Genomic DNA, 24,847 nt, shown 5'->3' on the forward strand with positions numbered 1-24,847 from the left:
ATTTATAATTGGAATTAAGTAAAGTACCTTCTCTACAACTGCTGGTTAGTGCTCGACTGTAACGGCCAATTCATTTAGAAATTCTGGAGGAATGTGACAAGACCCTCTGCAGTGCTTTGGAAATACACATTAATAATAATAATAATAAATGGGATTTATATAGCGCTTTTCTAGACCCAAAGACGCTTAATTACATTACATTCCATTACACTGACTTTGCCAACCCAACAGGGCTAAATAAGGGCCAATATTTGAGAATGTACAGTTTTTAAAGTATGATTTTATCTTTCAGGGCTCACACAGCTCACTTGTATGACTAGAATACATGCAGTAAGAGATGACAAAGAGTGTGTGTGAAGGGCGGAACCTCCTTTTAACTAGTCTGTCTGGTTTTCTTTTACTACCTTGTCTCACCTCTTACACAGTTTCTAAATCTTTCTTTCACCTGATTACGCCAGAACAATGCAGTTCAATGAAGCTAAAGGCACAACAATGACACTTTAATTTGTCATAACTGACCAGGCATATTAACTTAAGTATTAAAAGAGAACTTCTAGAAGAAAAGTGAGAGATGGTGATAATATCTTCTGTCTGAGAGCAGGGTTGTCCAGTGCTGCCCTCTGGCTGGGAAACCGGATATAAGCAGCAACACACTGCTCATTTTAGCAAACTTTTCCACTGTACACTTCTAACTTTTAAACCACCTTGGGAGAACTTTAAAAAAAACACACTTTTGCTGTTTTGAAAGATGACATTTTGTACCGGCAGAGGAACTTTGTACGAACCCAACGTGACTGTGCCTCCTGTTTTTACACTGTATCTATTTATGTAAACATGCATGTGTGTCTGAATGTATATGTATGCCATTCCAGTTCACACGACAACCCACCCCCCCCACTCCTCTACATCTCCACCATGTGTCGCGCTGTTGCCAGGTTACAGTCCTCTGTTGTGGGGACGGATACATGATGATGCTTTGGCGTTTGCAATGTAAGACATGGTTCAGTTTCACAGCATTAGCATTTGTAAAAACAATAAACATTTTTATGAACATTTGTAACATTGGACTTTTGATATCCCTACTTTTCTACCTCCTTTTGTGATTTCCCAGAATGCCTCTCTTCAGTTATATGTCACTGGTTGTGTGGATACTCAAACTAACCAAACATGCCTAATAGCGGCATTGCATTCTGGTCTATCGAGACTTTTGGTGTCATATAGTTTGAAACGTCTAAAAGGGTTTTTGGTTTTTTTCTACCTTAAAAATGTGATTACGGTATTTGTAACTTGATTGAAATGTTTTATTTATTGAACAATTATTTAATAACACTTGATCAAGGTATTTCTAATGGATTATTACTTTAGTTTATATAATTGTATTTGATTAGCTGCCTGATTTCAAAACCATTGTATTGAGTTTTTATCTATATATCGTTTAACCCCTTCAACCATACATATAATCCACTTGAAATATCTTGACATGTAACATTTTCTATTAATTTATCAATTCTTTTTTGGGATTTATTTTGCTATCACTTGTATTTGTAACCAAACTGTAAGATTGAAGTCCTTTTGAATCCAAATTAAGAGGTATTTTACATTATTTTGTCAATTTAAGGTGGTTTTACCTCTTTAAAAACTCTTACAATTGCACTTTCATAACGAGATACAAAAACAACAGACTATTGTGACTATGGCATTATAGGCTCATTATAAATCAAAGTTAACTGCTGAGCATTTAATATTTCACCCTAAAATCTATCTTCATTGCATTTCTTTGCCATTGTAATTTCAGATGTGTTTCATGACCTGTCTCTCTATTCTCTCAGCCTCTCCATGTGCACTAGTTCCCCCTCGGCTGCTGGCCTGCTAACACCCGCTCTGTCGCTGCCCATTAAGCCTCTGCTCCTGCTGTGTGACATGTTGGAGGAAAATTGTCTTTTTTGGCCTTGATTTGGCGGCTTTTTGTTGTCACGAAGCTCAACGGTAATTGGCTTGCCATCAGCCTGTCAGAGCCTTGTGGGTAAATGAATGTGGGTGTCCGGCGCTGGAAACAAACAACCTCGTACCCCTGAGAGCGGGAGCCGCCTGTCGGAACTCATCTGTCCCCGGCGTAATCCTCCCGTACCCTGCTCTGTCCGAGGAGCACATGTGGAGAGAGGGAAATGAAGAACATTTGCATCTTAATGGGATGTTTTCCTTCCCCTTCATTCCTCCCTCTCTATCTGCTTGGTAATGACTCGTGTGCAGAGTGAGAGTCTTGAACAGAAACCTTAACACTCTAAGCTGTTAAACCCTCACACCCTCTTTGTGTTGCTGTCATCGCAGCACGGATGTGTTTGTGTGTGAGACTTCAATCCTCCTCCTGCCTCCCTTTTTGTCATGTTAAACACCAGCACACTTGACATCAACAGGATTATGTAAACCCCAGAACATCCTGACACTGTCTACTTCCTTTTCCTCAGGAGAGAGCGTGTCACGTCTCCTTGCCTCGGGTCACATTTAACACTTGGATGATGTTCTTATCTCAAATCTGGCTGCATGGATTATGTGTAAATCCCAAAGTGTGACACACGCATCCTGTTTACATACACACACCTCCGGGGGAATAATCATTCATGCATGGCCCTGTATTATTAATTCATGGTATGTCCGCTCCTTATGCAGTTTATCGGTCATTTCACCTCGTCTCCCCAGCCCCACTGCCGGGGTCCCTTCTCCCATTAGGAGGCATAATGATGCTGAATTATTCACTGCTGTGTGAATAATTCAAGGGGAAAACCGCTCATTGGTTGAGGGAGAACATGTCAATCTGCTGTCTTTAGCATCAGTCCTCTGGACCCTGTTATTGAGCGAGGGAACTGTGTGTTCTCACACACCGTAAAACAGCGGAGGTGGTTCAAATGAAAACAGGTTGTCGGAATATGCTTTTATTCGGTTCTGAATTCATCACAAGAAAACAGCTCAAGATATTTTCTAATTAGAAGAACAAAACACTTTTGGTATATTATTTTCACGTAGATAGACACAATCCCTCTTATCTTATCTTATCTCAACCTTAAAGCTATGATCATTTTTGATATTAACATATGTGTCAACAGATCTCACAAAGACTTGTCCGACTGTAAGAATCTCAGTCTTAAGGAGCATTTTTTAGCTCTTTGTTTTTATGGCCTGCATTTTTATTAAACCATATTTTTATTTTACTCAAATAATTAGATAAAGAAATAATTTCTCAGTGATGTGGTTGTTGCCAGTTTTGACCCAGGTCTGACCTGGCTGGACACCCACCCTCAACAGTGAGTTAGTCATCTCCGTCCTCTTCCTCCTCCGGGTCCTGACTTTCGGAGCTGTCCTCCGGGACGTAGCCTTCAGGGTCCTCCTGGTCGTCCATAGACTCATCGTCGTCCTCCGTGTTCACCCTCCCTGACAGGACGTCCTCTATCCAGTCCTCCAGCTCCTCAGGGGAGGGCAGGTCTTCATCGTTGGACATGTCCAGCCACACGCTGTCCGCCTGGAACACAGAAAGTTAAGGTAAGAGTTCATTCTCTAAGTAACGTGTAAGAGTTCACTCATTACTTACATCTGTGACGTTGACCACACCAATCTGAGGTCGGAACAGGTCCACCTTGAAGGTTTTTTCCCAATACGTGGTCAGCTGAAGGGGCGAGACAAACAGAGTTAGGTATCCGTGACAAAAGTGTTGATACTCTTAGAAATGCTAAGCTAATGACGAGACAGACCAGAGGGAAGTCATCGGGGTCGATCCAGACGATGCTGAGCTCTGGGTTGTTGGTGTTGTCTCTGGCCACGTCTTTCAGGATCTCCAGAAACTCATAGCCATCTGAGGAGGACAGAACAGAACCTGAGCTTTGGGGTACTAGGACAACTTAAAAGGGAAACAAGGGCAAAATGAGAAGGCTGAAACCTGGATCTTCCTCCTCAGCAAACGCAACAATATGTATGCCGTCCATGTCATCCTCCTAGGAATGGAAAAACATTAGTATTCACCTTAAAACAATTATTTTAAATCATTTTAGTTGCGAACTCTTGTCAGGACTACTCACCCATGTTTCAAACATGTTCTCTGCCCGGAGCTTCCTCAAAGTAGCCCTGTAAAAGAGCATATTTTCATAAAATGCTTAAACAATATTGAAAATATCCTCGAAAAATACAACAAACCGTCGGTGCTGGTTGACAAAATCAACAATGTCCATCTCTGACAGAGGCCGGCCCGGCAGGATGGCCGGCTCCTCCATGAAGGGCTCGTAGAAATTCACCTCGTTCATCTTCAGGGAGAGATGTTTGGCCACCTGAAACACACAACATGCCAGGATTTCATAATCAATCATTTCTACATTCTGCTATATGAACATTCACAACATTCATTTTGTGCAGCGAAACTTACAGATTTACTAAATGTAGCGAAGAACTTGATGTAAGGTTGAAATCGCTCTGAGGCTTCCTGAAAAGCTTTGTAGTCTGAGGAAAAGTAGACGGAGAGAGAGATGAGGAACCGGCAGAAGGGCAGACAAATGCTTTGTTGACATCCTGCTCACATCCCAACCATAATGTACAGATCAGGAAGGTGAGCAGTGAAACACACTCGCTTCATTTCATTTGATGATTCGACTGTATTCACCAGCAAGTAAACTTTTCTCACTTTTTTTTAGATGAACTATAATTGCAGTTTGACCTATTAGACAGAGAACTAGAAGCTATTTAAAGGGGACTGAGAGTCTGGAATCAGGTTTCCCTTTCGCATGGTGTATAACTCCATTAGCCTCTGAAACCCATTAGGGACTGTGAGGCAAGTTAATGGGACAGAGAAGAGGTGTACATGGATTTATTTATCACTAACATGAATCTTCTCCCTTGAAATAGCCAATGAGGCGGATGTCTTCCTCCATCCTCTCGAAGGCTCGCAGCTCCATGGCGTTATTGAGCATCTCTACTGGGTCCTCCAGCACCTTGGGGGCAGTAAAACACAGGTCAGTGATTTTGACTTCAAATCTTTGAGATAGCAGTTAACTACCACTCTCCTAATTTGCAACTCGTTTCCCGAAAATATAAAATCATTATTGGAACTCATGTGAAAATGTCACAGTTTATGACTCTGATAAGAGATACCTTGAGGGGAACATGACATGAAAGCTACTCTTACTCTTCTCTTGCTAATAAGACTTCAGCTTGAGAATTTCACATGTTACACATTTAAAACATATCAGGATAAGATTTCCACTCACATCCAGCAGAAACTCCACCAGTGTGTCTGCGGAGAGCTCTCCATCAAACTCAATGACACGGTCGTCCTTGAACACGTACAAGCTGCCCACCTCTTCAAGACCTGATGGAGAATATAGCCGAGTAGCAAAGACAATAGTTCAAATAGTTTCAGGGAAAGCAAAGTCATACCCAGGGAATGGAATGATGCAGACAGATGAGTCATACCCAGCTTTTTGGCTACTTTGGCATCCTTCTGGGAGTCCACCATCCCAAAGCCGATGTCTTTGTCCTCCAGGACCTGAGCTGTGAGCTGGGTGGTCACACAGACAAATGTCAGTCAGCATATATCACGTAAGCTATGACTTTTTGGTTTATCACACAAACAGCAGTCCTGTATTTAACTGTTGAAAAGAGACTCAATAGATACCATCTTTTACTCTACACCCTGCATCTATTTGGCCTATTTCTACGCTGTGTAATTGAGCTGCTGCCGTCTTTGTCAACCCTTCTTTGCATTACACAGGTGTGTGTGTGTGTGTGTGTGTGTGTGCGTGTGTGCGTGTGCGTGCGCGTGCGCGTGCGCGTGCACGTGCGTGTGTGTGTGTGAGGAGAGATTTTAGTCAGAGTGAGTCAGGACTGCTTAAGGAAAAAAGCAGATATAAAGAGAGACTTTGATTTTTAACTGAATGTTATTCTGTTTTCAGTGCATGACAGGAATGCAAAAGCTATAATGAAAAGGTAAAGACATGTGCCCGCTTTTAGCTCATAAATGTGAAAAAAAAGTATTTCTAGTTCAACGCCAGATAGTAAAGAGATTTGGGAGCAAGCTATAATTACTAAAATGACCTAGAAACAATCCCTAGACACATAGGACACACAGAGGAGGGCCCATTATGGGATTAAATGACTTCCTGCCAGTGAAGAATGTGCAGGTGACACATGTGTGACACATAATGCAGGCAGAAGAAGAATGATGCCTTCAGTGTCTGGTTTTCCTGTCCGTAAAATGTTTTGACAGGTTAGTCATACGTGCACAATGGTGAGGCTGCAAGTGTAGCCCGCAGGGATATAAGCTCTATGCGAAATGAGATATGTCGGGGGAAATATACACTATGTCACAACACACGTCTTCCATCAGTAATGGTGTCTTCTCGGCAGGATTCAGGTGCACCTGAAGAAGTCAACGGTGGTGTCTGGGAAATTACAGATTTGTAGTAAAAGGGTGGAAAACGTATGGCTAACTATTATCATAACTGATTAATTGTTTATGCCATTTATGAAGCAAGAAGACTAAATGCTACTTGCTACTGGTATGCTCATTGGCTAATAATAACCATATTTAATTCAGGCGGATGGCATGGAATGAGTTTTGTAGTTCCTGAATCAAACCTGAATCGACTGAAAATGTATCAGAAACTTTTAGGATAATTGATTAATTATTTCAGTAATAATATTTTTTTTCAAATGCAAACATTTTTAGTTCTGTTTTATATAAATGTCATGGAATTTAACAGAAATGTCAGTAATTGATGGCCGTCCATCAAACAGATGTTAAGATATTTCATCCAACTGACTTACAATTGATGACTAACATTAGCTGCAGTAATACCAAATTATTAAATCATTTCCCAACCAATAATAAGTTGTTTTTCTGAAATAAGATGCAGAGTTTTACGGAGCATTGAAACACATTACAGTTATTTAAGACTTTTTCTATAAAAGAGAGAATATCAGTCTACCGTGACCTTTACTTTAACACTGTTTCTTTGTGGTTCTCTGTGTCTGTGCTCTCTCCTCCTCCTCCTCACCTCCAGCACCAGCTCGGTCATCTGGAACCTCTTCTGCAGGCCTTTGTTGGCGGGCAGCGGCTCATGGTAGAAGAGGCACAGCAGGTCGTATCTCTTCAGGGCCTTCTTGTAGTTGCGCTCGTTGATGTCCAGCACCCTGTCCTTCCCGTCAAAATTGGGGAACTCAAGACCTTCCTCAGCACAGCAAAGGGAAAACAAGTAAAGGCAAAGGCCAGAGAGCAGAGAGAGACAGATTTGGTGCATTGTTGCTCAGTAATTTACGTGTTTCCACGCCTTTTGTCTTCCGAGAAGTTAAAGAACTGCCTAGCAAAAAGGAAGAAGTTCTTACAAAAATGTCCTATTTCCTCTGTCTCTTTCTGCTTCTCTATCTCTCTCTCACCACCTGTCTCCTCCTCTCTCTCTGTCACTCAGTCTCTTTCTTTCCTCCTCTTCTCTCCCCTACTCATCTTAACAACCCATGGACAATCATCCAGTCATCTATGCCCTTGACATACATTGTTCAATTAGAACAGAGGAACCGTGGGGACTTAATCACCCTTTAATTGTATAATACTATGCACTGGAAAATAAGATGTCATGCTTTAAATTAATAAAAATTGGTTTATTGATTCATTTATCAGACAGGCAGAATGTGTATATGCAAAGAGAGATTGTGTGAGCAGTATTCCTTTAATGAAAAAGTAAGCAATTCTTCTAAACGTTACGGTAGTGTAACCTTTAAAGTGCGCTTTACCGTACCGACTGCATTCAGCCCAGAGTAGTAGATCACAGATTGCCGCTTTGTTCCTCCTCTCAGACATAGCTGGAGGATAGAGAGAGAAATGGAGCGCTTTTGGCTGTGGAGGGTTTTAATACTGTTGCAACTTTGTCTTTTATGTTTGGTTCCTGCCTCAGGTAATACATGTTTTAAAAAATACGACTCATTAAACCTTTTTTTAGAAAGTGGCTGTACGACTTGAGTGCATTTAGTTTCGCTGTACCTACTTGAGATAACTTTTGATGTTGGGAGTCATTCATCACTTCACGAGCTAGCTGACTAGCCTGTGAGCTAACTCCACTAAGCTAACTGTGTTCACTTTAAGGGTTGCATTAGCTCTGGTTAAAAGTTGTGCCTACATTGACATTTTAAAAATAAGATTCGTATTAATTAAATGGTTGTATTAATTAAGACGTTTTCGTTTTTTGGCAACAGGTCAGCTAAGGGTAGTTAGCTCTAACAAATGTTCTGGCTTGTTGCACTCTATTGACTCAGACAAACTAAAACAGTCACGTTTTTGCCGTCATGATATAATGTGTGGAACAGGAAATAAAACAATGCACAATTCAAGATATTTTAGGCTATTTTTTTAGGTAAAACGAAGTCCAGGCTGACCCACAAGCATAGTCTGTATTTTACTCGCATGTAAAAATAAACACTGCTAACATGTGACAACACAAAACTTAACATTGAGGCAAATAAAAGCATTATTTTCTATTATTATTAAGTCCTGTAAAGATAAACTGGGTTTTATGAATGTCAATGTACTCCTAGAAAGAATTTCCCCTGAAAAATATGATTCCTTATTTATTTATTAGTATGTGTATTCATTTTAATATTTATTTTGCTAGCAAAGACGCTGGTTCCTTTATCCTGTAACTGTTTCCTCTCAGAATTGCATTTCATCAGCTTCAGGATTCCACTAGTATTGGCGTTTTAATATACTTTAAGTGACCTGACTTTGTCATAGTTGTATCTCTGGTCATGGGGGACACTGACGCAATAAGCTCTCTCTCACATGATGGGATGAATCAGCCTTGGAAGCCGTAAACGCTAGGAATCTTAATCCAATATGAATTTATATTCTGACATCATTTGCATTTATTTCAGGCCAACCGTGGAAGAACATTAGAGACAGAATTTCTGATGCTGTGAAAGAACACACTCCATGCAATCCTGTCAACTGCAGCTGCCATCTGAGGTGAGTGAGAGGACAATGTGTCTAGGACATATTGCTTCATAACTACTGTGCCAGTTACATTTTGTATTACTAAATTGGATTTTTTTTAAATTCTGTCGGTTTTCAGCGTCCTTCAAGGTGACCTGCAGCCTTTTAAAGGATTCATCTCCGAGGATGTCATGGCTGCGACTGTTCAGAGAGGCGTGGGCACACACTACCAGATCATCGGACACAAGCTGTACAGAGAACGCAACTGCATGTTTCCTGCCAGGTGAGGAGAGACATTTCACATTTGTATTGGACTCAGTGGGGGAAAGAACACTTTGCCCTCAAGTGTAAGCTGACTAAAAGAGAATATATGATCAGTCTATACATCTGTTCTGTTTCCAGGTGCAGTGGGGTGGAGCATTTCATCCTGGAGGTGATTGACAGGTTACCTGACCTGGAGATGGTGGTGAATGTCAGAGATTACCCACAAGTCCCCAGCTGGGTGAAGCCCACCCTGCCTGTCTTCTCTTTCAGTAAGGTCAGACAGTAGCTTCATTTACATGTGAACACACACACACACACACACACACACACACACACACACACACACACACACACACACACACACAGTTTATTAAATACAATTACTGGTATTTGATACGTGTATGTTTGATTTGTGTAGACGGCAGACTACCAGGACATCATGTACCCTGCGTGGACATTTTGGGAGGGGGGGCCTGCCGTGTGGCCCATATACCCCACTGGACTGGGGCGATGGGACCTGATGAGGGACGACCTTAAAAAGTACGATTTAGCGTTTTATTTTCTCTCCTCTTTAGGTTTTAACATCAAAATAATACTAGTCTAACGATTGTTGCAGTTTGATCCACTTAATCAGATGTCTAAAAAACATTTGTAATGGCATAATTCAAGAAATTGATAAATGGAACGCCTAAATAACAATAATTTGCAGCACAGTATCACTTCAGTGTGCTTTAACCATGTGATGTGTTGTGCTAGGTCTGCAGCTCAGTGGCCGTGGAATCAGAAAGAGTCCAGAGGATTCTTCAGAGGCTCCAGGTCAGTCTTGAGACTTGAACAAAAATCCAAATGTTTTAATGTCACTCAAAAACCCTTTACTCAACTATCTTCTTACCACAGTTAGCAGCAAAGTTCCCACCTCCTCTAAAGTCATTCTCTTCTGTATATTTCTTTGACTTTGATAGAACCAGTGCAGAGCGCGACCCTCTGATCCTCCTCTCCAGAGAGGCTCCAGAGCTGGTGGACGCAGAGTACACCAAGAACCAGGCCTGGAAGTCTGAAAGGGTCAGTAAACACACCTGGGTCCATACACACATAATGCAGGGAACCTATGGGTGCTGGAAATCCTTGAAAACATTCGGATTGTTGATGTGGTGTTTCCAAGTTGTTCAAGTTCTTGGATTTGGAATCAAGTGCTCAAAATGTAGGTTATAAAGAATGACATGTTTATTTGAATTAGTAACTCTTCTGTAAAATGCTGTAAGCAAACATCATTTGGGTTATTATAGCACCAACAGATCTGATTTATTAGTGAAATAATAAGTATACTCTACTATGAGAAAGCGCTTACAGTTAACTTTCAAAAATGTGTTGGAATTCATTTAAGAGCCAGATTATAAAACATAATATCAAATATCTGCCTTATTTTGACCCTTCCTGTGTAACGATGGTTAGGTAGAAAGCTTCAGGACAGAAAAACACAGCCGTTTTTTCTATTTGTACCCTTTTATTCTTTACTTTTATATTTAATCAAAAGTGAAATCTGTAAGTCTGTGATAATTATTTACCAACCTGTGTTTTCCTCTCTGTGTTAGGACACACTGGGGAGACCCCCTGCCAAAGAAATCCCCCTGGTCGATCACTGCAAATACAAGTGAGCAGGATTTTGAATGACGGACGTTTTAAGATTTACTGACGGTCTGGAAAGATAATGCTAATTTGATCTGTGGGCTATCTCAACCATCTCCCCTGTCTTTGTCTATCCGCCTACAGATATTTATTCAACTTCCGAGGCGTGGCGGCCAGCTTCCGCTTCAAACACCTCTTCCTCTGCGGGGCTCTGGTGTTCCATGTTGGGGATGAATGGCAGGAGTTCTTCTACCCTCAGCTGCAGCCCTGGGTCCATTACATCCCCGTGCAGCAGGACCTATCGGATGTCAGGTATATTGTGGGACATTTCCTTGTTGATAAAGTTTGTGGTCAGATGTCGAAAATAAGGGGTGTTTCTCAATGTCAAGGAAGGATGCTCAAGAGCTACTATTTCAAGGATGCTACGTCATCGAGTCCCGCAGAAGGACTGTTCCAATGTCCAGCATACTTGGAATTCTACCGAGCCCGGCGTCCTTCGTAGCGAGAAATTTCGAGGCTGCACATGTGTATCCTCCGCGGTCTTAAAATCCCCACAATGCTTTGCGCACGGACCAATTTCCAAATCTTTGGCGGATATCACGCTCCATTTAAGGCGGGGCCTATATGACGCACACCTGTTAGCCTGTTCCACCATTCTTCGTTTTCCGTGGCTAGGAAGGATTCTTGCCACGCATCTGGAAGGAAGTGACTCGGAAGACATGTCCTACCAAGGAAGCGTCCTCGACATTGAGAAACACCCCAGGTCTGTGTTTGACACACGCTGAAGGGACTTTCAGGTTTTGTTCAACAACATCAACAACACCTCACTGGTGAAATAAATATCAGAAAGTTAACAACAGATAACCCTCTCAGTAAAGAGTAGGAAAACAATAAGACAACATTTATAAATACATTACATAAAAACATTTTTAAAAAGAGCAGTAGAAGTGGAATATTGCAAATTGCAGACTGAGTTTAAAGAAAATATATGTTTTCAGTTGTCATTAAAATGTGTCTCTAAAAATGTTTGGCAGTGTAATGGATAAAAGCCGCTTCCCCACTTATATTTTGTGGTTCTTTTGTAATATTTAAAAAGCCTATAATCCGTGATACAAGATTGATGCATGTCAGCGCTATGTAATCATACATGTGAAGGTGTTACAGTCGTAAAACCTGATAGTCCCAGACGTGTGACTGATTAATGAAGATCATAAATGTCCAGGTCGGTTCTTGAATGAATGTATTTGGCACTAAAGGCATTTATATTTATGTTCTCAGGGTGTGAGTTCTCACATATGAAGGTGTGAATCTCCTTTGTAGGCACGCTAAACGTTGATATGTCTTTTACATGTTCTCTCTCCTCAGGGAACTGCTACAGTTTGTCAAAGAGAACGATGACATTGCACAGGAGATCGCCTCAAGGTAACATATTTTAACATTTGTGTTTGAAAGTGAGATAACGGCGAACGGCACACTGACTGTAGTTGTGTGTTTTCCTGCCTCGTCACAGGGGTAAGGAGTTCATCCTGGAGCACCTGCGGATGAAAGACGTTTCCTGCTACTGGGAGAGACTCCTCACTGATTTCAGCAGTCTCCTCACCTACCAACCAAAACTAAATAGCAACTACAACCAGATCGTGCACAGAGCAGGCAGGACGGAGCTATGAGAGGCTCTGCAGTGAAGGACTCTCAAACATGATTGTAATCACACACCACCACATCATTCTACTTTAAAGGCAACACGTAGGTCCCAGATTTCACATCAAATCAAACCACTTTCCAAAAGCCGCTGTAAAATGTGACTTAATTGAGTTATAATCATCATCTTGGATATCATAAATCTTTGGTTTTAAATTCTTTATGTCACTTTTGTCTGCTGCTTAAATATCTACAAAAGTTGTACCGATAAAGATAATAATAATAGTTACACATGCCATGTAGTTACATATCTAATGCAGTCTACCAATGGGAGGATTAAGCCCCATAAAGAACTTTTTTTTTTGCATTGTCATTAAGTGGCCTTCTAGTATGTTGAATAATATGGGAAACACTGAGAACCATGAGCTAAAATTCCATATTTAATCCCTATTAATAGTAATGTAATGGTCAAAAATCTATTTGTTACACTCTCCTCTACTGGACATCTTGGGTAACTACAGCATCCCTTTACCAAGTGTCATTAGAACATGCTTTTACTTGTTGAACAATTATGCTTAGATTTTTTTCCTTCAACATTTCATTCCAAGTGCCAGCAGTAAGCAATAATGAATATATTTTTGATCCATGGAGTTTCCAAGAAACACTAATTGTTTTTTCCTTTTGAAAAGAATGTGTGTTAAGAGATGATAGACGGTGTGTAGCTGATGCAGGATCATGTTGAATATGTTGTAATATTTACATTGTAATGCATAAAAGCTGATTCTCACCCATGTAAGGTTATTTTTGACACTATTAAAGTGAAGATCACTATCACAATAGATGCGACCAGAAAGATGTGAAGAGGTATCCGGTTTAAGTGTGAGGTGCAGGATTTTTGTTTTTATGCCAATAATAAACGGTTTAGTTCTTAAACCATTTCTGTCTGCAACTCTAATTTTGACATTTAAAAATGGGTCAAACCAGCTTTAAAGAGTTTTTCTTATCATACATGGGCACATGATGGAACTACTGTTTACTATATATTATAGGAATTACAGTAGTCCCATATACACAGAAACTAATACAGTGTGTGTTATAAAATGTGTGTATCTCAGAAACTGCAACTGCAATCAATTGGTATCTATGAACTCATAGAAAGTAGAACGTCTGAGATATGCACACATTTGCAATATTTCTAAAAACGAAATTGATGTTGAAGTCATGATCTGAATACAATGTTAAATCTTTGTTTTGTTTTATTAAATATCCTGACTTTGACTAATATTAAAAGCGTTTTTTTCATGTGGTCTAAGACCGTGTAGTAGCTTTCCACATGCAGAGTGTTGTTCACTCCTCCACCGCAGGGGGCGCTGTAGTTTGTGTCGCTATGGACTCCGAGGTCGGAACACCGGCAGGTTATGGGAAAGTCACCGTTTTGAAGCATCCGACAGGAGGTTAAATTATTAAAAACAGAAATGTGTAAACTATCTGGAATTCGTGTACCATAACTACGGTTTGGTTACTTAAAACAAACGCTTTTTGAGTGATCATTTCTGTGCTGCTTTCTGGTAAGATGCTTCATTTATATCACAAATATTACAGATGCTAATAGCATGCTAAGTGTTGACCATAGACTGGTGTTAACGTGAGGCTCCCTTTATCGGACAGTTTGACTGTTTACATTTTGTATTAACCTTTTGGAATATTTAGCCAGTTAGAAATGTATTTTATAAAATGACACATTTGTTAAACATATAGAACAAAAATAAATCTAGTATATTATTTCAAAGGATGTATAACAAAAGCCAACAGAGGCACTTTTTAAGCTTTAGTTATTTAGCAGATCTAGATTATTAAAACTAAATTAAAATCACAATGTTGTTTTGAGCTAACTGGCAATATATATATATATTGGCTCCACCTTTACTAGCTGCAGCATTAAGTTGAACATCCTAAATCGCATGAAGCATAACTATTACTTTTGCTACTATAAGTTTAAGTACTCATACATATTATTTTAATGCAGGTCTTTTTATTCCGTCGTATTTCTACTTTTACTTTATCAAAATAAACATATCCACCTGCATTTGTGAAGCTGTGAGCAGCAATGTTTGTGCCTGAATTGGACAAAAGTATAGCGTTAAAATTGATTATCAAAATGTGATGTTACTTAATCCATTTTGTGTGAGTAATCCATTTTTTAAGACACAATGTCATTAGAAATAAGGGATCCTCACAGGACAGAACAAAAAGTGATATGATATAAAACAAACTGGACTACAAGACCAAAAGACAAATATTATCATATGGCATTTTTCTGGCACTTCTGTTGTTAATATACAGCAACATTTTTAGTAATGTTTGTTCCTGGACCAGCCCACCCTGCTCAGAGGACCTGAGGGTCGCAGCAGTGCATGAAACATCATTTTAAAGTCCATAAAGAAACGCTTTCCCAGAAAGGCTGCTTGTGAGCCCAGTGTGTTTTTGGTAGGACCATTTAACAGCTGCTGAGTTGGACAGCCTGTGCCCTGACAGGATTACATTTGCCCTCAGGCTGTTTATTTAGATTTTAAATGGAGACAGTGTGCAACATCCCAACCCACGGCCGTGTGTTTCTCCCTCTCTGCCAGCTGAAGCGTGATGTATCCAGAGCAGCCCAGACCGGGCCCCGCCCCACAGAGACGGGCAGATTCACCCCCCGGGGGCACGTGGAGCACCGGCCTACTGCAGGGCCTCCTCCAGAGCGCCAGGCCTCCTCCCTTCTGCTTCCTGCTCCCCAGGGTCCATGCAGCTGATGTGGCTGCTGCCCAGCCCGCACAGATGCCCTCTTCCTCTTCCTCCTCCGCCTCCTCCTCCTCCTCCTCTTCAACCAGTCCTCCACCCATCCCCTCTCCCAGCGCCATGTGGAGCAACATGGGCAGGCCAGAATTAACAGACACGGGATGGGACCGCATCAAAGACCTCTTTCAAATGGAGTTGGTATTTCTGTTCCTTCATGACTTGTCTTCTGTTCTTTCACTTGTCTTTTGTGTTGTCTTAAGTCAAGTGACCCGCTATGTCATACAGCTATCTCTAAGAATATTTTTTAACTTGAAATACCACTGAGGTATACAGTATTTTGGATGGTCATTTTTGACACGGCCGTTATAAAAACACACACACATTCAGAATGTCTGCTACTCAATAAACACAGACCAAACTTTCCTGAAGCTTATTCTCTCCACGACAACATTCGTGAGGAATGACCGGTTGTTTGTGCATGCTTAGCACATTTGGGGTTTCAAAAATCAATTACATAATTTGTATTTAAGCGTTTAGCATCACATCTGACCTTTAGGACAAAGGGAGTATACAGATGTTTAAGAATACACAAGGATTTACACTGTTCAATAATTCGTCCTTGACAAAACAGAGAAGGACCACTAGGAACGAGTGGATTCGAACTAGAGTCTTTCATACTATCATAGAGACATTACATCATATTTATTATAACAATTGTATTTGTTGCTGTTGTTTTTCAAATGGAGAATCTATGCACACAGTAGTAAAAAAGCGAAATCATTGAATGCATTAAATATGTAATTTCACTGTCAAAACATTATGGAAGGACAGCTTAATACCATCTTTTTCACGCTGTTTTTTTAGTTTGTTGACTATAGAAAGTATGGTAGCGGCCACTACTACTACTACTACTACCACTACTACTACTACTACTACTACTACTACTACTACCACTACTACTACTACTACTACTACTACTACCAAAAGCTCTTGTTAAGTTGAATAAACTCTGTGAATGATCCGATTTAGTTTATAAAGAACTTCTTGAGGTTATTTATTTCTAAACACAGCATTGATTTGTGTGTTAAAGGAGGTGGATCTCTTGTCTCCCTGCAGTGCGAAACACATGTACCCTGAGGAGCTGACCAGCGTGATAAAGAGCGGGGTGGTGGGTGGCCTGGCCGGCATGCTGTACGGAGGCCTGCCTGCAGCCCGCCACGCCAGGCAGAGCTACATCCAGATCAGCCAGGCAGAGCTCTACAGCAGCCGAGTGGAGGCAGTGGTGAGTGGACGAGGGGACTGTCTGAGTTTGGAAGTGTCATTAACTCTACTGCTGAACAGAGATGGCAAAAGTAAACACATCCTATCCTAAGTATGGGCTTTGAAATGTACTGAAAAGTACCCGTAACTAGCAGCTGTTTTAAAGAGTACCTGACCTCCCTTTATATGAATAGAACAATAATGTCATTGTTAGCTAATGAATGTTTCCATGCTGAACAACGGCAACATGACAACGTTTCCATTGGTCCCTCTTCTTTAGAGAAGACCAGGAAATGATGGATACACGGATCGTGTTCAAATCAATAGGCACGCAATGACTCTAAATAATAATGATCACGCCACCAAACACACATTCAGACTAAAGGAACCAGCCTGTTTGGAAAATGTGAGAAGTAGAACGTACAGGTATTTGGGTTCAACATGTAAGAAGTAGAAAGTACAGGTATTTGTGTTCAACATGTAAGAAGTAGAAAGTACAGGTATTTGTGTTCAACATGTAAGAAGTAGAAAGTACAGGTATTTGTGTTCAACATGTAAGAAGTAGAACGTACAGGTATTTGTGTTCAACATGTAAGAAGTAGAAAGTACAGGTATTTGTGTTCAACATGTAAGAAGTAGAACGTACAGGTATTTGTGTTCAACATGTAAGAAGTAGAAAGTACAGGTATTTGTGTTCAACATGTAAGAAGTAGAACGTACAGGTATTTGTGTTCAACATGTAAGAAGTAGAAAGTACAGGTATTTGTGTTCAACATGTAAGAAGTAGAACGTACAGGTATTTGTGTTCAACATGTAAGAAGTAGAACGTACAGGTATTTGTGTTCAACATGTAAGAAGTCAAAGTAAAAAGTAGTGGAGTTCAGTACTGATACCAAGAAAATGTACTTAAGTACAGTAACAAAGTATTTGTACTCCACTGCTTCCCACCTCTGCAACAAAGGTGTACAAAGTCAAGGTCAGGTATAAGGAGTAAAGTAACTGTAACCTCCGTTGTCTAATATTCCTCACTGTTTGATTTGCACACTCATCAGTTAGTTTTGTGATGATAATTCCGAGTCCTGTACATTTTGACTCTGCTCGTAATCCTTGCTGATTATGTTCTAGTAAAAAAAGACTGCACTACAGGGAGATATTTGCATAGTTAATCTTATAGCATCATGGTAATAACTTTCAACCTTCTGGTTTTTGTCCAAATCAGCGCTCAGCCCATAATGCAGCAATCCGAGGATTTGTGAGATATGGATGGAGATGGAGCTGGAGAGTGGCTGCTTTCGTCACGTTATTCAAGTAAGCAGACACATCATTCATTGAATGAACATTTTGTTGTTTACAAAGAAACTCAACAAAGCTGAATTAGTTCCGGTTATTCTCCTCTCAACTGAAATACCAGAAAGGCATGTTTATTTGTTTGGCTCCAAGTTATGGGAGTCAGAGCCAACAGTAACAGGCTCAACAACTTGCTGCTAAGTGTGTAGCAGTCAATTTCATGTTCAAAATGTCCTTAAATGGCTTGGTTCCTCTCCCTCATCCCTTGTCTGTTTCCTTACCTCTATAGCTCTGTCAGCACGGGGCTGTCCGTCTACCGGGACAAGAACGCACTCAGCCATTATGCCGCAGCTGGAGGTGAGTCGCAATGTTTTTATGTTATTTGTGCAGGAAAAGCAGACAGAGCGCTCTCGTCACAATCCCATATCTCTGTCTGAGAGTCATGTCAACGTCATCATTACGATGTTACTGGCACCAGTTCACAAGTCGAGGGCCTTTTATTGCACTCTCTCTCACCTCATATCCTGTCATCTGTCTTCTACAGTTTTGTAAGTAATGCATAACAATGTCCATCCATTGATAAATAAAATGCATTACTTCATGAATCCACTGCCCTGACAATTGAATTGTACTATTTAAAGAAATAATTGTTTCCAATATGCATGGATGCCATCTTCGGCTTCCCAAATGTTGATACGATTGGTAGAATGTCTGTTACTGACCATAGTAGTGACACTTTTATAATCCTCATTCAACCAGATGACAAATTGTTTTAACACAGACAGTGAATATAACAGCACATTAAGTTATGGATGATGATGATGATGATGATGATGATGATGATGATGATGAAGATGTGTGTGTGTGTGTGTGTGTGTGTGTGTGTGTGTGTGTGTGTGTGTGTGTGTGTGTGTGTGTGTGTGTGTGTGTGTGTGTGTGTGTGTGTGTGTGTAGTACGTAGTAGGTAGTAGTAGTAGTAGTGTGTGTTGTGTGTGTGTGTGTAGTGTGTTGGTGTTGTGTTGTGTGTCGTGTCGTGTGTGTGTGTGTGTGTGTGTGTGTGTGTGTGTGTGTGTGTGTGTGTGTGTGTGTGTGTGTGTGTGTGTGTGTGTGTGTGTGTGTGTGTGTGTGTGTGTGTGTGTGTGTGTGTGTGTGTGTGTGTGTGTGTGTGTTTGAGCAGCTGTGACTGGAGGTCTGTTCAGGCTGAACCTGGGCCCGGGGGGGCTGCTGGCAGGGACCGTCATCGGAGCGGTACTGGGGTAAGGCTTCTGCTTCCACAAGTGTCCAACACATCCACCTGTTACAGTAACGTTTCTAAATCATTCCTCACACGTGAGTTACATTGTCAAAGGCTGCAATGCGTATTTGCTCGTGCCCACGTTCGTGCCTGAGAGCAGAGAGCACTCTGGCAGCCAGCTGCGCCCCTCCCAGCAACCCTCTGTCGCCCAGCTGGACCCCCACCCCCCCTTCTTCTCTGTTTACAGGGCCAGAGGGACTCATGTGCACCGCAGAGGGCCGTGTTCTGGGTACTAGAGCAAGGAGGCAGGCCAAGGCAGCAGCTGGCCTGCTCCGACTCTACCATCTCTGTTATTCCAGCATCTCATCTCACTCTACCATGCTCTGATCTGGACTTATGCTTCACCCCCCCTCCTCCACCCTTTCTTCTCTCTCTGTCCCACTTTCACTCGCTCCTCTGGCAGCTTTCTGCCGAGCGCACAGAGCCAAGAGCGGATCTGATTGTGTAATGGAGAATGAGTGTGAGGTGTTTGATGGTGTAACAGACTGGAGGGGCTGGTTTGGGTCTTCTCTGTGATCATCACTTGGCTCAGCCCTGCTCTGTTTCTCCTGCTGGCTACACACTCTCATGGCTTCCTCCTCTCCTCGCTGTCTGCCTGAGTGACCGGCCACCTGGAGCGTCTGATGTGTGCAAACAGCCTCGGCCCCGTCAGGTGCAGTGGGGACCGAAGAGGGCCAGATGAAAGCAGGCAGCTAATCGTAAAGCACATCACGCTCCAGATCTCAGCCCAGATTCGGCCTCTCGTCCGGGGCACATGGCAGAGGGAAGCGTGACTTTGTGAAACACCAATGAGGGGATATGCCACTCGTTTATTACAAGGGTGCAAATAACAGACAGCTTAAATGTGTTGGCAATAAAGTAGCTGCTCACATGTGAACGCTGGATGTGTTGCAAACAGATTATACTATAGCAGGAAGTGTTTCAGGAATCTATTACATACCCAGTGTCCTCAGTGTTGAGATGTCCAGGAAAGTGTCAACCATAGATGTTACATACACATATGTATCACCTGGTGTGCCCACACATTAGAAGTATACAGATTTGTGTTCTGCTTGGTATTGTGTTCTCATATATTTTTTATATTTGCATGCCCAGCGGCGCTCTGATCGTCGGCATGCAGTCGATGGCAGGAGACAATTCCAGAGACCGAAGGAGGAGAGAGCGCGGGGAACTGTACGATCTTAAACTCGCAGAATGATGAGATATATCAGAAGACTTTAACATTATTTTTACACTTTTTATAGGATATTAGCATTAAAACTAAAAATGTTAATTCAAAGTCTGTGTTATCCTCAAGTCACCTGTCCCTCTCCTTCTTTTTCCTTGAAGGACGGACTGACTGAACGTGACAGAAGAACTGATCGGAGATCTGAACGTGGGCTCTCAGGGCAGAGGAAGCCAATGAGGACATGCAGAGGATCCAGGAGCTGCTCAGTTTACCAAAGAACAAGGACGTGACTCAAGAATCTCCCAGCCAATGACAGTAGCTGCCTCACTGACTTCTCTGTTGAACATTGAAGTAGGGACTTCACACAACTGGGAGGAGACAATAGGCGCATTCACACCGCAGTACTTTTCCCACAAAGGTTCATGAGAACTTAGTTAATGAGAACTCTTTAGTTCTCATGAACTAAGTACAGATCTCGTTCACAACGGAATAAGTCCCTGGGAGAGGATTAGGCAAATGAAGCCGCTGACGTCACTTCTTCTTCTTCTGCTTTGGGTTTACTGGCAGGCCTCAAACAACTTCACGGCGTATACTGCCACCCGGAGTCCACCGCTCCCATGTTTTTGTTTGTGTTGCCATAAGTTAGTCTCTCTCCGTTGGTGCACGGGGCTAATGCTAATAATGCTAATGACAGAAAATACAATGGCGGCTTCACAAAACTTTTCAGAGTTTTACGGGGCGTGGTTTGCAATCCGCCCAGCCAATCAAAAATTGGTGCTTATTTCTTCTCTGGATAGTACCACCTCTCTAGCAGGGACTACAACGGGGGGTAAAACTTCTCATGAACTAAGTTCTCTTTTTGGTGTGAACGCAAAATTCCAGGCACTAACGGAACTAAACGGGAAAAGTACTCCGGTGTGAAAGCGCCTATTGTGTTCTTTGTAACCAAATATCTCTCAGAGGGGCGTGGGGAGGGGCTCCTTATATTCATCTAAAGTAACAGACAGAGAATCAGCACTTTGGAAACAGGGCTGAAACAGAGGGGATTATGGGTAATGCTGCAATGATCTGTTTGGTGTTTGGAGCCAAACACTTCAGAGACATGTTTTGTATATATCTGAGACCTGTAACATATTGATGAAACACAGTATAATAGGGGACCTTTTTAATACATTTGTCATTCAACCTTTACTCATTTAAAGAAGGAGCATGCAGCACATTCTTTTAAAGTCCCGCCTCTTAGTGCTGATTGCTCACGTCCCGACCCTCACAGCTCTGTGTTGTTATTTTCAGGCCGTCTGTATCAGGTGGAGTATGCCATGGAGGCCATTGGTCACGCCGGCACCTGCCTGGGGATTTTAGCCAATGACGGAGTCCTGCTGGCTGCAGAGAGGAGGAACATTCACAAGCTGCTGGACGAAGTGTTTTTCTCAGAGAAAATCTACAAACTAAACGAGTGAGTGACTTCTGCTTCAAACTAAAGTCATTTCTTAAAATTCTATTAGTGTGCAAGTTCTACAGATCTTCAACTTTGGAAAGGCATCTCATGAAACTTTTAATAACATATATTTTTTTTTTAAACCATATTCAGTTGCCTGCCCTTTGTTCCACAATTACATTATCAAATATATAGACGCTGCAATTTAGCTTTTATTCTGAGGATCTCTCCATTTCCTTGCAGAGACATGGCGTGCAGCGTTGCAGGAATCACTTCAGATGCCAACGTTCTGACCAATGAGCTGAGACTTATAGCACAGAGGTAAGATCCAGGCAGAAAGACCATCTTCTACATTTGTGCTGCTGCCAATTGTGTTTCATGGGACAACATTAAAGTGTGGATATAAGTGTGATGATCTGTGTGTTTCAGGTACCTGCTGCAGTACCAGGAGCCCATCCCCTGCGAGCAGCTGGTCACGGCGCTGTGTGACATCAAACAGGCCTACACTCAGTTTGGAGGTACAGAGCAGCACCTTGCATCTGAACAGAAGAATATTTAATCTGCATGCCGTTCAGATCCTGATGAGATCGAGATCATCCTTTGAGAGAATCTATACAGTGGCTAAATGATGCTTTTTCAATATTTAGCAAACTGTTTTCTATTTGTCTCATAATTGTCAATCTAATACAGTGCTTCTCAAAGTGTGGTCCGTGAGTATATTGGTAACATTTCACATTTGAAATAAATAAATACATTTAAGTTTTCCGCACTCTCGCGGGAATATCTCCGCAATGAAGCGAGCTTAAGTTTCACTTTCGATTGCATGATATAGCCCAGCGCAACACCTTCGTCACACATGTTGCCACTTGTTTGTACCATTTGCAGGCGATTTGTGATCCGACGTGTTTTTTAGGATTTCAAGAAGCATATAAAACAAACAATGGATGTATTTCATGAACATTTATCCATGCTGAAAGTAGATTTAGATGTGTTAGGAGTGAGATAGATATTATAATATATGCATCCAATGAAGCATTGCATGAAGTCTGTTGATGAATCAGAGGCTGTTGTTTGGGCGGCAAAAACGTTTTTTATTTGTTTTGTAGGCAGACCATGCAGGCCAGCCCCACGGTCACCAAGGTTCATGTTTTAATAGCATTTTTAGAAAAAAAGCCCAGACGAGCCCAACGTGAAAAGATGGCTTAGACCTCAGAGAGTTCAACTTGGGCCTGCGACCATAGGTTTGTGTCGTACTACATGCGGTGTCTTTTGCATATCTCTCAGTAGCCAACGATCTGTGAGTCTGTTGGACATAAACTCCGTAATAAATGTAGTCTTCATTTCATAAGAAGTTTAAAACCCGAGAGCATTTTAAATCGCATTTGAACGAAATGCTTATATAATCTGTAGTTGTATTTGTATTGTTGATTTATTGTGTGAACGAGGCGATGCAGAGAAGGTTAAGCTGTCATTAATAGGCTGTTATAAACTGTTGGAGTGGTAAGCAGGCCTATTGTTTTTGGATATTTGTGGAGTCAGGTGGTCCGCGAGTGTTTTTTTTTTATTGGTTAAGTTGTCCTTGGTATGAAAAAGTTTGAGAAACACTGATCTAAAGTCTTTACATTTGGCACTTTTAAGGTTATTGTAATATGTTCTTGTAAATTGAGAGCACAACATTAAATTAGAAATGTAGTGAGCGCAGGTTGAGATAAACGGGAATATTCCTCAACGATCTTGCACTTTAAAATGTATTGCCTTGTTTTTTCATGTTACAAAGTCTTTACTGTTTTGTATTATGGGAATCTTCAAGTTTAAATAATCAAAACTAAAATTAGTTGCAACATAAATAAATGTGGAATACTTGTTTTGTAATAACATCTAAAACATGGTCCAAGGAAAGTGATGTCAACAGGTGATCTGATGTAATGTCAAAGTACTTTGTTATTCAAATATAAATATATGAAAGTACTTAACTTCAAAAAAATTATTTTCTATAAATGATACTTGGAAACACATAAAATAACCTGAACTGTGTGTCCTCTCACAGGAAAGCGTCCCTTCGGAGTGTCTCTGCTCTACATGGGCTGGGACAAACACTACGGCTTCCAGCTGTACCAGAGCGACCCGAGTGGAAACTACGGAGGCTGGAAGGCCACCTGCATCGGGAACAACAGCGCTGTGAGTACCACCGGAGGAATGAAGGGAATATCGTTCAGTCAGACAACTCACGTGTTTCTTAATATGTTTATTAGAAGCAGCGTATAGTTTGAGTTTGGCGTCTAGGCTCCGGCCTCATCACTCCACAGGTTTACAAAGAACATTGAGTGATGATTAGATAACTACCCCCCTCTGTCGTTCGGACCCCCCTCCCCCCCCCCCTCTTTCTGTCTCTTTCCAGTTTTAGTGAGTTGTGTCACACAAAGAACAACTAACTCACCGTCTCCATTAGTTACGTCCTATCCATAGCACGTTTTACGAGGGTATGACAAATAGGATAATCACCCTCTAAAAGGATTTGCGACTTAACTAAGAGAAAAGAGTCAGATCCATAGAGTCTACCGGAGGAAATAGAGCACGGAGGACTTGCGTAGTGTACAACTTTACGAAGTGAATCACTCCTAGTCCACAACCAAAAGGAGTGGTGTGACCGCCTGGGGGTTCTGCTCTGTTGGTCATGTGACGACCCATAACTTTTCGGAGGACCTTGTTTCAACAAGGAGTGCAGGAAGCTCCTTGGACAAATGGTGTGGTTACTAAAATCAACGGGAAGGTTGTTAAGTCTCTAAACTTTTCGGTGGTACATTAGACCACCTGTTATTCCGATTCATCCTGTGTAACAGAACCCACACATGACACCTGCAGGTGAGGAAAAGAGATTATCTCAGAACACGTCGTCGCGTGGGATCACAGGTGATCACACACTTGTCGGCAAAATATAGAGGGCAGGTCGAGAACACCTTCTTTGGAAAAGTTCTAAGTTCCGGAGAAATACCGAGGCGATGTCGACAACGTGACGACACAAGTGAACGATAACGATGCAAGTACAAGGACGACGACACAAAGTACAACGACGACGAGCGCGACGGGGTGGTGTTGGTGGGTGTGGTCGAAGGTGCGGTCGAAGGTGGACAT

At 41.6% G+C, this 24,847-nt stretch overlaps 4 protein-coding genes across 4 annotated transcripts; 3 read left to right on the top strand and 1 right to left on the bottom strand.

The window, feature by feature from the left end:
- Positions 1–2,914: 2,914 nt before the first annotated feature.
- LOC104961740 (calsequestrin-2-like) lies at positions 2,915–7,455 on the bottom strand. Its single transcript, XM_010790078.1, has 11 exons — positions 7,035–7,455; positions 5,452–5,536; positions 5,247–5,347; positions 4,862–4,970; positions 4,409–4,482; positions 4,183–4,313; positions 4,068–4,113; positions 3,929–3,983; positions 3,744–3,844; positions 3,584–3,658; positions 2,915–3,514 (listed from the first exon to the last, which is right to left on the bottom strand). Exons 1-11 carry the CDS (start codon positions 7,275–7,277, stop codon positions 3,305–3,307), a joined length of 1,230 nt encoding a protein of 409 aa, XP_010788380.1. The 5' UTR covers positions 7,278–7,455; the 3' UTR covers positions 2,915–3,304.
- Positions 7,456–7,838: 383 nt separating this feature from the next.
- poglut1 (protein O-glucosyltransferase 1) lies at positions 7,839–13,730 on the top strand. The gene is made up of 11 exons (XM_010790089.1): positions 7,839–7,928; positions 8,902–8,992; positions 9,099–9,242; positions 9,362–9,497; positions 9,642–9,763; positions 9,980–10,039; positions 10,186–10,285; positions 10,816–10,874; positions 10,994–11,161; positions 12,215–12,271; positions 12,360–13,730. The coding sequence occupies exons 1-11, from the start codon at positions 7,856–7,858 to the stop codon at positions 12,514–12,516; spliced, it is 1,167 nt and encodes a 388-aa protein (XP_010788391.1). The 5' UTR covers positions 7,839–7,855; the 3' UTR covers positions 12,517–13,730.
- Positions 13,731–13,887: 157 nt separating this feature from the next.
- Positions 13,888–20,557, top strand: timmdc1 (translocase of inner mitochondrial membrane domain containing 1). The gene is made up of 8 exons (XM_010790100.1): positions 13,888–14,055; positions 15,118–15,462; positions 16,385–16,550; positions 17,748–17,836; positions 18,105–18,172; positions 18,993–19,073; positions 20,198–20,306; positions 20,439–20,557. Exons 2-8 carry the CDS (start codon positions 15,128–15,130, stop codon positions 20,446–20,448), a joined length of 858 nt encoding a protein of 285 aa, XP_010788402.1. The 5' UTR covers positions 13,888–14,055; positions 15,118–15,127; the 3' UTR covers positions 20,449–20,557.
- A 987-nt stretch (positions 20,558–21,544) lies between these two features.
- LOC104961770 (proteasome subunit alpha type-4-like) lies at positions 21,545–23,996 on the top strand. Its single transcript, XM_010790113.1, has 4 exons — positions 21,545–21,733; positions 21,959–22,036; positions 22,145–22,233; positions 23,763–23,996. Exons 1-4 carry the CDS (start codon positions 21,597–21,599, stop codon positions 23,978–23,980), a joined length of 522 nt encoding a protein of 173 aa, XP_010788415.1. The 5' UTR covers positions 21,545–21,596; the 3' UTR covers positions 23,981–23,996.
- The last annotated feature ends 851 nt before the right edge of the window (positions 23,997–24,847 follow it).

This window comes from Notothenia coriiceps, unplaced genomic scaffold, assembly GCF_000735185.1.
Source record: "Notothenia coriiceps isolate Sejong01 unplaced genomic scaffold, NC01 NC01_scaffold00001466, whole genome shotgun sequence".
Taxonomy (NCBI): domain Eukaryota; kingdom Metazoa; phylum Chordata; class Actinopteri; order Perciformes; family Nototheniidae; genus Notothenia; species Notothenia coriiceps.

Excerpts from the sequence above, each read along its gene's own strand:
- LOC104961770 (XM_010790113.1), top strand. The coding sequence starts at position 21,597 with ATGGAGGCCATTGGTCACGCCGGCACCTGCCTGGGGATTTTAGCCAAT. Across the intron at positions 22,037-22,144 it reads CTGAGACTTATAGCACAGAG|GTACCTGCTGCAGTACCAGG; the intron begins GTAAGATCCAGG and ends TGTGTGTTTCAG. Across the intron at positions 22,234-23,762 it reads GGCCTACACTCAGTTTGGAG|GAAAGCGTCCCTTCGGAGTG; the intron begins GTACAGAGCAGC and ends GTCCTCTCACAG.
- LOC104961740 (XM_010790078.1), bottom strand. The coding sequence starts at position 7,277 with ATGCACCAAATCTGTCTCTCTCTGCTCTCTGGCCTTTGCCTTTACTTG. Across the intron at positions 3,984-4,067 it reads AGAACATGTTTGAAACATGG|GAGGATGACATGGACGGCAT; the intron begins GTGAGTAGTCCT and ends TTCCATTCCTAG. Across the intron at positions 3,515-3,583 it reads GTGTGGTCAACGTCACAGAT|GCGGACAGCGTGTGGCTGGA; the intron begins GTAAGTAATGAG and ends TCTGTGTTCCAG.
- poglut1 (XM_010790089.1), top strand. The coding sequence starts at position 7,856 with ATGGAGCGCTTTTGGCTGTGGAGGGTTTTAATACTGTTGCAACTTTGT. Across the intron at positions 8,993-9,098 it reads AACTGCAGCTGCCATCTGAG|CGTCCTTCAAGGTGACCTGC; the intron begins GTGAGTGAGAGG and ends GTCGGTTTTCAG. Across the intron at positions 10,286-10,815 it reads AGGCCTGGAAGTCTGAAAGG|GACACACTGGGGAGACCCCC; the intron begins GTCAGTAAACAC and ends TCTCTGTGTTAG.
- timmdc1 (XM_010790100.1), top strand. The coding sequence starts at position 15,128 with ATGTATCCAGAGCAGCCCAGACCGGGCCCCGCCCCACAGAGACGGGCA. Across the intron at positions 15,463-16,384 it reads AAAGACCTCTTTCAAATGGA|TGCGAAACACATGTACCCTG; the intron begins GTTGGTATTTCT and ends GTCTCCCTGCAG. Across the intron at positions 16,551-17,747 it reads GCAGCCGAGTGGAGGCAGTG|CGCTCAGCCCATAATGCAGC; the intron begins GTGAGTGGACGA and ends TGTCCAAATCAG.